The sequence below is a fragment of the Aegilops tauschii genome, chromosome 2 (genome assembly GCF_002575655.3).
Source record: "Aegilops tauschii subsp. strangulata cultivar AL8/78 chromosome 2, Aet v6.0, whole genome shotgun sequence".
NCBI classification, from domain to species: domain Eukaryota; kingdom Viridiplantae; phylum Streptophyta; class Magnoliopsida; order Poales; family Poaceae; genus Aegilops; species Aegilops tauschii.
In genome coordinates, this window is record NC_053036.3 from 630,357,217 (window position 1) to 630,369,725 (window position 12,509).

At 48.8% G+C, this 12,509-nt stretch overlaps 1 protein-coding gene across 1 annotated transcript; it reads left to right on the plus strand.

Moving 5' to 3' along the window:
• The first annotated feature begins 7,755 nt into the window (after window positions 1-7,755).
• On the plus strand, window positions 7,756-11,673 carry LOC109783542 (BTB/POZ domain-containing protein At1g50280). Its single transcript, XM_020342140.4, has 3 exons — window positions 7,756-8,121; window positions 8,227-9,429; window positions 11,074-11,673. The coding sequence occupies exons 1-3, from the start codon at window positions 8,059-8,061 to the stop codon at window positions 11,452-11,454; spliced, it is 1,647 nt and encodes a 548-aa protein (XP_020197729.1). The 5' UTR covers window positions 7,756-8,058; the 3' UTR covers window positions 11,455-11,673.
• The last annotated feature ends 836 nt before the right edge of the window (window positions 11,674-12,509 follow it).

Consider the following 12,509-nt stretch of genomic DNA (forward strand, 5'->3'; position numbering starts at 1 on the left):
TTCGATGCGGAGAGAAGGCGTGCACAACAAAATGCGTTCTCGGCCGGCGAGCCGCTTCAATGACGGCTCCAGTGAGCGGCGTGCAGCTGTCCGCCTGCAAAGACCCCCCCCCCCCCCCCCCCCCCCCCGCGGTTTGTATCCGGTTTATGGGAAAAAATATGTCCGGACCGGTCGACGGACTGATACAGACCCGCATTGGATGGCAAAACACGTACAGACCGCTCGGTGCGGATGGTCGCGGGCGGCTTAAGGGTCGGTTAGTTCTTCTCTTCCTCATGTGTGAAGGTTCTTTGATTCCACTAACGTGTCACAAAAAAAAAGTGCTTTGAAACGGTCCTTGCATGGGGACGAAATGGGGCTATGTAGGAGAGGAGGCAGCTCAAATACCTTGGATAACATGAATAATCGCATGAGGTCCTCATGACACCACGATCACGGGCTGATGTACCCAGTCATGCATGCTTTAAATAATTTTTTCTCTACGCTTATTTTTTCACTGGCGCAAAAGTGCAGATAGATTATTGCACAGTGCACAAACGACGTTGCATGCACTGGTGCCCTGGATTAGGTTCTGTACTTACGCGGGTATACTGGTAATGTCATGTCCTGGTGAAGGACACCCGCTCTGCTGCTCAAGTGCACCGCTATACTTCTCCTGCTTCGTGTGGGAAACTGTTCCCTGCAAAGTTTCTTAAAGATCCGTGTAAGATTGTTCAAATTTTTGAATTGTGACAGTGCAGACTGGAGTTGAGAGGGTAACGTGAGCCGAAGATGACCCTGTGGCATGCACGTTGTGTTGTGAAGCTAATCGGTCCCCTGCCGCGTTAGACCATGCAGTTAGCCGGTTACAGTGTCGCCAATCGGTCCCCTGCCACGTCCATGCATACTCTGAACAGTGCTGAAGTCTGAACCGCAGAGGTCGGCCAACAGCAGCATTATAAAGAGTTAAGCATGAGCCGAAGATAGTTTTATTGCATGCATGGTCTAACGTGAAGCCGCTGTGAAGGCATCTCCAACGCTGACCCGTAAATCGGGCATTGCATCCGTCTTATCAGTCCGTGGACACGGATACGGGAGCCAGCTATCTGTATACATTTCAAGTTGGCTATAAATAAACCGGACGAATTACATGCAATTTAGATGATTTTCATTCAAATCGAACGAAAATATTTACATTTCGGGCATATTTTAACTAAACTATACCGCCTGCGGTGAAACTATTCTACGCTGGCCACGATGGATCGTCACTCCCACGACATGTCTTCCCTATGTCCGACAGCGCGCTCATCGGACTATTGGGAGGCCTGGAAAGATATGCTTCAGCGAGAGGGCAATAATAAGCTCCCTCCGCTTTCATGAAGCACAAATCAGGATTGGTTTTTGGGCAGGGGAAGAAGGTCGCCGTGGTCTACGCCCTCGTTCACCTGGCAAGACACCGGCGGTGTAACCCATCGACACAGTGGCGATGGCCTTCGTGGGACCCAAACGGCGGTGGCATGGATTGATCTACTTCTCCTCGATGTCCACGGTGGTCGCGGATGTACCGGCCTCCATCGACATGGCTTCATTCCCCACCTGCCTGACGCGTTGCCTCCAATGCGCCGCGAGACGCCGTTGTCCAGCCTGAAAGGACGAGGAAGGGATGGAGATGGCGATGGTGGTGGCGCCGGATCCGGAGGTTTTGCTGGCGAGCTAACTTGTATCGGGCTAGCTCACCAGGCAACCCAGACAGCTGCAATGCTGGAGAACTTCTTCTTCTGTTCGTCGGAGGCCATGACAAGTGTTGTAAAAGGAGGAGGTGGGGATAGCAGAGGTGAGGTGCGGTTCTTTCCCGGTGCCTGGACACGTTTATATAGCAGGCGAATGCGAGGAGCCAGCTGGAGAGGTGTTTAATGCTTGTCGGTACAGTAACAGACGTGTGGCGCTCGGGGCGATGTACCTCGGCACATGCGTTAGTTTAATGGAGGCAGGCAGGCTGACGGGTGACGCTTCAATGCAGAAAGAAGGCGTGCATAGCGGGCGGCGCTCTGGGCTGGCGAGTCGCTTCAATGCCGGCTCCAGTGAGCGGTCGCATCTACTCTGGGCCAGCATGAATGCGGCCAGCTGTCTTTGGGCGAAAGCGCGCCGGCCATGTTCACTGTATTTATTGCAGATCCTGAAGAGCCCACGTCCACTGGATTCGCAACGGGCAAAGGGGTGACATTTTCGTGCATGCTTTGCATGTGTATGTGTGAGACTGCTCACAGTGGGAAGTAATATATAGTAGTAACTTGACGATGTTACTAGTCTATATTACTACCTCCATAGTGGGTAGTAACATATGAATGGTATCATGAAAGAGTTCATTTATTAGGCTATAGACTCATTATGTCTTGAAATGTGTGATGTTACAGTAACTAGCTAAGTTACCACAAACCCCTCTCTCCTCATTAATTAGCTGCCACATAAGCAATCTTGTATTGAAATGTGTGATGTTACTAGTCAAGTTACTCCCAATGTGACTAGTCTGAGGAGAGAAGGAATAAGGGTCGCACCAAGCCTCTAATAAAACAACACTAATATATGTGACGCCGTGGTACCGTCTTCCTTTCTTTTCTGTTTCAACACCGAGGTTCGATATACAGAACACCCGTGAGCCTGCGCGGCGACCGGGGAATCGTCGTCACCTGCCAACCAGTAACCAGTTGATCCTCAGCTGGTTGCGTGCCGCCAAGCGAACATTCGTCGTCTCCGATTCCGAGCGCCTGATGACCTCCGTCGACGACCGGTTTTCCCAACGCTCAAATCCATACGTACGTACGCTTGCCTCCCGGCCCTCCTCCTCCGATCCCTACCCCGTGACCGAATAGTCTGCCGCGAAATGTGGATATGTATCTGTCACTTGGCATTTGCTAGAGGTTCACTGCTTTCGTGGCATCAAGTTGGTTGGCTCTTGACTTGTGTTGATATTGAACAAAGATGAATGTATGCGTGGAAGTTGCGTGCTACTCTACTGACTGAAGTAGGAGCATCACAAGCAGTACTAGCATGATGATATATTCGCCGAATTCAGCAGACAGTTTGAATATAACATGAGCGTTGGTTGAATTCCAGCAAGGCTACAAGTTTTTCTGATCAATCGCCGTCCCTACCATAGCAGATGTAGTCGATAGTGGTATTTACACAGCCCACAATATCCAAGTTGTCTAATAAACTAACACAAGAGCTAGACGCCATGTGCTGGGTTCGTGGTTCGGTGATGACGGGTATGGTTTCCTCCTTTGACATTTTATTTGTGCGGGGTACTAGATCAGGAGTTTGATGGCATGTCCGGGGTGTTGCCCCGGTCTGATTCGTTCAACGGTAATATCTTCGCCTTGGCAGGCCTTTGGTGAGGCACCTTGGAGGTCCGCAAAACTGCAAATCAACAACGGAGCCGCGTCGAACTCGGGTGAAGAAGTGATTTGTCATTTTTTTTCTTTGGTGGCTACTGTGGTGGTGCCAGAGGCATGTGATCGACTATTGGTGTCAAGCTCAGAGTATTCTTCGATCTTGATGATTGTATCTGCAAAGAATAGCGTTCTACTGTTTTTTTAGTTTTATCAGGTCGGTGTGTACGCGACTTGTACTATGGGTATGTTTGGATTGTGTCCAAAGCGTACCCTACAAAATTTTGGTCATGAACCAAAGATTGGTCTTTGTTTTGATGCTTGCCAATATTTTGGCATGCCAATAAACTCTAGCCAACTCTAGTTCATTTTTCTTACCAATGTTGGCAAAATCATGGACAACCAAAACCTCAACCAATATTTTGGCTAGCAATGCTTTGATGAGGCAAATTTGGGCATAAACCAAACACACCCTATGATCCTTATGACATAAATGAGAGACGTATTACCATGTAAAAAATTAACACAAGAGCTAGGCGTCTATACATCTATACATGATGTCACCTGTGAGTCGTGGCTGGATTTCGTACGTAGCTACTCTCTCTGTAAAGAAATATAAGAGTGTCCAGATCCCTAATCTAAATGCTCTTATATTTTTTTACGGAGGGAGTACTAGCAAGCAACATTAGTAATATAGCTGCATCTTGTTCCTGCCTAGCTTTGGAGGCATCTGCACGCGTGCACGCAGCATTATCTTTAGTATCATGCATGGTACTAGCATTCCTCTCAATTAGCCCTCTGAACTCCTTTGCGTGTTGTTTCTTCCTAGTATATATCTGAAGGTTCTTCTATCGGCTACATCCATTGGCATGTCACCAAAAAGCTGTTTGCAATGGTCCATGCCATGCGTGCACCAACTCAGCCTCCTCTTTTGGTACCGTCAATCACACTTTATGCTCCAACATAATTTAGGCATGAAATGTAATGTGGCTAGCAAGCTAACAAAGTCGATCGTGTAATGTAATCCGGTGATAAATCTGCCTTTCTCAAATGGGGAGGATAGGAGAGACAGTTCCAGGATCACGGATAATCTGAGTCGCCGATGTGACAAACCAGGCATAATTTGCGTTTTGGACTAGAATGGACACCGGGCAGTTGCATTGGATGATTGGATCATGACAAAACAACACTCACGGGCAAAGTTAAATACGCAGTAGTACATGTGCCATGCTGCCCTCTCGTTTGTTTCTTGCAGTACAGGTTTCTCTAGGCCTGTTTTCTTTTTCAGTTTTGAACAGCTTTGCATGCATGGCATGTCTGGACAGATTAGTAACATTATGAGCTGGAGAAGTGAAGGAAGAGCCGAAGATGATCCTGTGGCAGATGTGAAGCTGCAGTGGCAAAGTCATCGATCGACCGATGCCCGCCCATGCAGATCCTGAAATTATGTGTGAAGCATCACTCTGAATGTCACTGTTTTGTTGGATTCACAACAGAGCAAGGGGTGACATTTTGTTTGCTTGCTCTGGTGCCTTTAGAAGGCAGGGCGTCCTCTTTCCCCTCAATCAATTACAACTCTGATGAACCTCAGATGCAGAGGCCAACACTGTAAAGAGTTCAGAGAACCGGGGAGGGTGACCGTTGGTGTCGCATGCCGTGGCCGGGTCCATCATGCCATGCACGGAGGTTTGTCCCGGAATGGTTTCCGGAATTCCAAGAAGGTATAAAACATGGTTCGGAAAAGTTTCTATCCTACATAAAAAGTATCCCCTCTCTCTCTCCCCCTCTTCACATAGCTATGCTCTAATCCTGGTCTAATAGGTCTAAAGTTTAGACTTTTAATTAGACATGCTCTAATCCCATTCTAGTTGTTCAAATAAGATTAGACTCCTAATTAGATAGGAACGCCGCTAGGCTTTCTCTCTCTAGTTTTCTCGAAGCACTTCTTCCTGGACGTTGGAGTGTTGTCGGATTACTACTTCAGAACATGTGGATACCTCGGGGGGTCGTCTACTTCAATTCTTGATCGGTGAACCGTCTAGGAGAAATTCTCGCGGCTAGGAGGTATAAGCTACCGGCGGGAATCGTCGCGCTTCACCAGCAGACTACATATCTTCTGATACTCTACTCGTCAGTGATCCATCTTCATAGTATTCCTGGGTGCGATCATGTAGCATAAAATTTCTGTTGCATATATAGCACGTTCCCCTACAACTTCGGTACATCCGAAATTGTTGGCGAAAATACTTGTGCGGATAGGTTGCATTGGGTGAAAAGTAATCCTTCATACGATTCTCATGGCCTTGTGCTCTGTCTCAATTGAGGTACAAGCAACCGGACTATGATCCTAGTCTCGGTTGCCGAAAGCCCTCGTTAACGATCACAACAATGGCAATTTTGAAATTGTCATCGTCTTCTTCCTCTTCCCAGGAAGGGTTGCGGAAGAACATCTCCCTCAAGCTCTTCATCTACACTACGCAATATTCCAAGTTGGATTTGGTTAAAAAGTAGTAAAACGCAATGAAAAAAGCGAAAAACAATGCACCTACTCATTTCGGAGAACACTTTGCGGGCGGAGGAGGTGAGAGCATCGGCCGACGACGTTGATGCGATGTCGAGGCTATGGGTTGTCGACGGGGTTGCGTGACGGCCTGCTAACTTCGTAGGAGGAAGATTGTCCTCAATTTGTGCTCCGACACTGCCTAGCTCCTCGGCAGGTGCTCTACGACATCATGGTTGTGCGTCAACTCTATTTTGGAACAAACCAATCTCGGAGATGAGTTTTTTCGTCCAAGGGATGGCAGCGGCGACAATATGGGTCGATTCCGGTGACGATGACGGCGGGCAAGCGAATTGAAGTGGGACAAGAGGTCGACGGAGGCACGGGATGGAGGGGGTGTGGCGGAGGCTATGGGTGGACGCCGGAGGAAACTACGGTGTCGATGCGGGTGGGCAGGGGAATGAGGCCGAAATTATCCTGAGAAGTGGTTGCAGCCTCTCAAATTTAAAGTCTAGCCGACGCACCGCTTATAATTTTGATGAATTAAACTAAATGAGGATTCGGCTAGGTCCAATTTAACTCCTCAAAATGAAAAATTTAAAGGAGTTAAAGCTTTTCAAGGGATTGGCTAGAGATGCTCTAAAAATGTTAAAGGGGAGGGGATCGGGCTAGTGGTGCTGTCACTTGTCAATGAATTCCATAGCCAGCGAGCTAGCAGCATTACTCTAGCTGCATGTTCTTGTTTTTGCCGGTTGAGCTTGGAGGCATCTGCATGCACGCAGCATTAGAGATCTTAACATGCACAGTGTTTAGTATTTGATTTGTCCCTTGGTTGGTTAGCTATTGTCTGCTTATTGCCTAATTAACCTGGGATTAGTGATCTTGGATGCCCTCGTGCCACTTCATGGTACGGGGAGCAGGCGAACAGCTGAGTTAGCACTGAACAAGATAGACCGATGCTGTTGTTTCTTCCTCACTCATATCGGAAGGTTCTTGGATCAGCTACATCCATTGGCATGTCACCAAAAAGGTGCTCGCAATGGTCCATTCCATGCGTTCTCCAACTCACCCTCCCCTTTTGGCACCACCAATCACACACTGGGCTCCAACATAGAGTAGTTTAGTCATGAAAATGCGGCCAGCTAGCTAACAAATTCGACCGTGTAATGTAATGTAATCCGGTGATAGATCTGCATTTGTTAAATGGGGAGGATAGGAGAGGAGACAGTTCCAAGATCACGGATAATCTGAGTCGCCGATGTGACAAGCCAGGCATAATTTGGGTTTTGGACTAGCATGGAGACCCAGCAGTTGCATTGGATGATTGGATCATGACAAAACAGCACTCACGGGCGTACTTAAATACGGAGGACTGTGTACGCATGTACATGTGTCATGCTGTCCTCCTTGATCTTTAGGCTCATTATTTTTCAGTACGTACATGATTCCCTAGGCCTGTTCTCTTTTTCAGTTTTGAAAACAGTGTTATATGCATGGCATGTCTGCCCAGATTAGTAGAAAAGTTATGAACTGGCGCAAGAGATGAGAGAGGGTGAAGGAAGAGCCAAAGATGATCCTGTGGCATGCATCTCAGATGTGAAGCTGCAGTGGCAAAGTCATCGATCTGAAATTATGTGTGAAGCATCTCTCTGCACAGTGCTAAAGTTCAGCCCACACACGCAGTGCCACTGTTCTATTGGATTCACTCATCATTCACAACAGAGCAAGCTCTGGGCTGGGGTGACATTTTGTTGGCTTGCTCTAGTGCGGTCAGAAGGCGGGGCGTCCTCTTTCCCCTCAATCAATTACCACTTCAATCACCACCACTCTGATCGATCTCTGATGAGCCCGGCCAACACCGGCACTATAAAGAGTTCAGAGAACACGGAGCCTACCAAGGCCAAAACACCCATTTGTTTTCTTCCTGGGAATCATGAGCCGCTCCGTAGATTTCCCTTCCACTGGGACACATGCACATGTCGCGCCACCACTCAGCGCTCTGAACTAACCAGTTTTCTTTAAGCCGGACGAGTGCCACTGTGTGCCTGTGACTCGCAGCTGAACTGAGCAAGCAAATCTTCTCGGCTCTCGTCTCCCTAGATATATTGTCCCGCTCCACTTCGCTTCGCTTCTCCGGGTGCGACGTCCATTGCTTCCATTGGTGGTTTGTTGTCTCCCACGTCGAGCACCATGGACGAGGCATGTGACCTCAAGGTGCGCGTCAATGGCCGCCACACGCTCCTTCTCCACCAGGTACGTATCTGTCGGCGTCGCATCGATCAAGAAAGCATGCAGTTTCTCGATTGTGGGAAATTCTGACTGTTGCAGTTTGTTTGACTGATTGGTTGGTTATAACAGAGCGTCGTGTGCGCCTTCTCTGGGCGGCTGAGGGCGATGGCGGCGCGGGAGAAGAAGGGGAAGATGACGAGGGCGAGGCAGAGCAGAGGAGCGGCGGAGGCGTTGGTGTCCGTTGAGCTCGACGGCTTCCCGGGAGGCGGCGAGGGGTTCGAGCTCGTGGCGCGGTTCTGCTACGGCGATGGCCGCCTCCCGCCGCTCCGCCCCGCCGACGTCCCGCTCCTGCACTGTGCTGCCGCGTTCTTGGAGATGACCGAGGAGGTGCGCGCCGGCAACCTCCTCGCCCAGGCCGAGGCCTTCGTGGACGACGGGCTCTGCTACTGGACGTGGCCCGACGTGCTCGCCGCCGTCAAGTCCTGCGAGTCCTTTGCCGCCGACACCTCGGGGGCAGGGCTCCAAGAGAAGCTGCTCTCCGCTCTGTTCTCCAGGATCGACGCGGGCGCGGAGACGCCCAAGTCCAACTGCTCCACGTCGTCGACGTGCTCGTCCTCGTCGCAGGACACGGCCGGCGGCCGGCCGTCTTCGGCCGCCAAGACGCCGGAGTCGGTGAAGCCATCGTGCCAGAGCGGCGGCAGGGAGTGGTGGTTCGACGACGTGGCGTCGCTGTCCCCGCCGACAGTCGACAAGGCCATGAAAGTGCTCGGCTGCTACGGCGCCGACAACAAGAACCTGACGCTGACGCGGTTCCTGCTGCACTACCTCCGCCGCGCCGCCACGCTCCGCAAGGCCGACGACTCGGGCGGCGGCGTCCTCGCCGGCCTGGCCGACACGGCCGTGCACGGCGTGGCGCTGGCCGGCGGCGGCGCGGCGTTCTCGTGCCGGGGCCTCTTCTCGGCGCTGCGGACCGTGTCGGCGGCGGGGCTGAGCAGGGAGTGCCGGCGCAGGCTGGAGACGCTGGTGGGGCGGATGCTGGACCAGGCCACGCTCGACGACCTCCTCGTGTCCGGCGACGGCGGCGGCGTGTACGACGTGAGCCTGGTCATGCGGCTCGTCAGGGTGTTCGCGAGCTCCGTGGAGGAGGACGGCTCGCCGTCGTCGTCGCAGAGGATGAGGAAGGCGGGGAGGCTGGTGGACAAGTACCTGGCGGAGATCTCGCCGGACCAGGGGCTGCGGGTGTCCCGGTTCCTCGCCGTCGCCGAGAGCCTGCCGGACTCCGCCAGGGACTGCTATGACGGCGTGTACAGGGCACTAGACATCTACCTCGAGGTAAGAATCGTTTCTTCGAATTTTCAAAATTTTCGTCTGTATTCGGAGAAAATTCAATTGAGATTTAAAATTAGGCAATTCATATGTTTGAAACCGATTTCTCAAGCAAAAAAATATTTCGGACCATACTTGTTCACGATGATTACCCGGAGGTTAAAAAGTTGGATGAAGTGCTGTAGCTAGTGATAAGCCAATCATAAATATTGCAGTAAATTATTCTCTGCCAAGGTACTCCCATGGTGGTGACTGGTGAGAGACGCCAAAGGTCACCTAGATTTCACCTGGCACTGTGCACATTTTTCTCAATTTATTACGAGGCCACGATGATTTATTTTTATTGTTGCCAGAAAGAGGTCATGATGACAATGTTCACCTAGAACCAAAATACATTATGTTTTAGCTACCGAATACCATTGCAATCTCCAAAATACTCTAGTCTCTAAAACGTCTTGTATTTATTTACAGAGGTAGTAGAATTGTAAAATGGATAATGATAAACCTGAGATTCTTTTGTGTCTGTCTAGGTCTAAGCTTGTTCAGATTTTTCTTGTACTAGCTTTTTCCGATGGAAATGGTGCTAGCTATTCGATCTAATTCTGACCCCTCCTAGCAAAAACCGATATTTTTGCATATTGTGTAGAGGCTGTGCCAATTAATTCTGAACAGAGGGAGTACCATTTAAATTAGACCAATCATAATTATCTATGTTACGCCATTTTTATTTTTTATTTTTTTGCAATGATGTCTTTTGCAAAGCAAAGCAGCCGAATAGAGTTTGGTGCCAGCAATATGATCACCTCGCCATGGGATGATAGTGATGGACAGGTGGAGTGTGTAGCACTTTTGTGTCATGGAGTATGGAAGCAATTTCTTTGCGCTCCGATGGCTTTAGCCCTTTTTGGTCCATCAGATCAGATCTCGAAACCTTGTCAGTAGCTCAACACTAACTACCCATGTCCGCTTTATTATCCATCGATCATGCCTTATCCTCTCGTGCATTCAGACACCCAGTCAATCCATTCGACATGCCGAAAATTTTATCTCTGTCTCAAGACTCCGAACTAGCACTTGCAACAACTCTGAACTTTGGCTCTGCTTTCACCAAGTTACAACACATGTTTGCCAGCATTTTTCCTCTGCTTGAAGTCAAGTTCTTTTACAGAGCTCCAATCATTTCAGAGCTGAGATTTCGCCTTTGTGTTGTTAGTGGTGATAGGTAGTACTGTTAGCCTTTGTTTGCTCGAGTATACATACCTTCTGCCAGATTGCTTTTGGTGTGCTTCCTATGTTTTCTTCCTTTAACGAACCACCTTCCTCCGCTTTTTGTCTCTTCTTTCTGCTTTAGTTTCCCTCTCGCCCACGGCATTCCGTGCACTAGCTAGCCACCGGTACGGAGCCTACAAAGTCCTGTTCGTCAAACTCTTAGTTACTGAATTTGACGTAGCCTATGTAATGTACTGACTGTAAATTCTGAAATAAGATAGGAGGACCTAGAAACATTTTATGACTGCAAATTTCCAATTTTCAAATGACATACTAAGATGGAAAAAAAACAACTGGAAGACGCATCTAAAACAACTGCATCATTGTATATCTTGCGACGGAGAGAGACTATAATGTTTGTATCTTTGTGAATGTATGCAGTCTCACGCGGAGCTGACCGTCGAGGAGCGCGCGACGTTGTGCCGGTGCCTCAACTACGAGAAGCTGACCCTCGAGGCGTGCAAGGAGCTGGCGAGGAACCGGCGGATCCCACCGAGGATTGCCGTGCAAGCATTGTCCTTGCAGCGGCCACCCAATTCGCTCCAGAGCCCCTTGTCGTCGCCTACACCGAAGCGGGTCATGTCGGATGACGAGAAGGAGAAGGAGACACTAAGGTTGAACCTAGGACGGATGCAGGGCCGGGTGGCGGAGCTGGAGATGGTGTGCAAAGAAATGAGAGGGAAGACGAGGTTGTCGCCCCGGGTTGTTGCGGCCAAGGGCAACAAGGTCTTGGGTGGTAGGGGCTTGCCTTGGATGTGCTAGCAACTTCGCTAACGGAAAAAAACGGGGGTATGATGCTGTCATGGAGCTTCACTCTTTTCTTCCTCTCGATCCTTTGTAAAGTTTTTTTTTTGCTGTGGTTATATTTTTGGCTTGTGACGTGTTGATTGCTTATTGCGAGTGAGGCGGGGTACACATAAATTTGCCCTACAATAATGTAATGAAATTTGAAAATTAACAAGATCATCAAGGAAAATCAAACCTTATTTTCTCTAAAAAATAAACGTTAATTACAGTATATGTTGTGAAGTTTACTTTTGAATTATGACAATATAACAGTAGACTAGGCCAAGATCATGGGGTTAAACTGGATGTAATTTTTATTATTTCTAGTTCGTTGTACTACCATGATTGAAGATGAGTAGATTGAAAGTTTTTTCCGCAAAAAAAAAAGTAGACTAGGCCAAGATCATGGGATTAAAAGGCCCACTATACGGTGCCACCACATTGCAGCGACTCTATTTTAATTTATATTCCAAAAGCTATTGAATTAGAAAGTACTACCTTGTAAACAAATGTCAGTCAGCAAGTGACCTAGAACGTCTTACATTTGTTTACCGAGGGAGCAGTTGTTTTCGGAAACGTCTTAATGAAAAAAGAAAAGAACAGAAAATCTATTCAGAAACAAGCAGAGTACTGTGTTGCTAATTGAAATCAAATTCTCAATAGAACAAAAAAAGAGGCCCAGTCGTGATGATTGGGGAGATGATTACTGGGAGGTTTAAGGACAGTAGGCAGAGTGTAGGCCAGGCAGGGCACCGAGACTCACTCTGGGACAGACAGGGAATATTCTCTCGGACTATGATAGCCGTATGATGGTGCCAAGAAGACTGATTAAACCAGGACTTTTGCAAAGCAACTGAATAGAGTTTTATAGTACGTACTATGATGAGTTGCTAATGATGGTTAGAGGGATTGTCTAGTATAGCATTGTACTTTTGTGTCATGGAGCATGGAGCGATTTGTTTGCTATGCCTTTGGTCCCTTTGGCACTCTGCATTGTGTGCTAGCTAGCTTTTGGTCCATCGGTTCTCAGA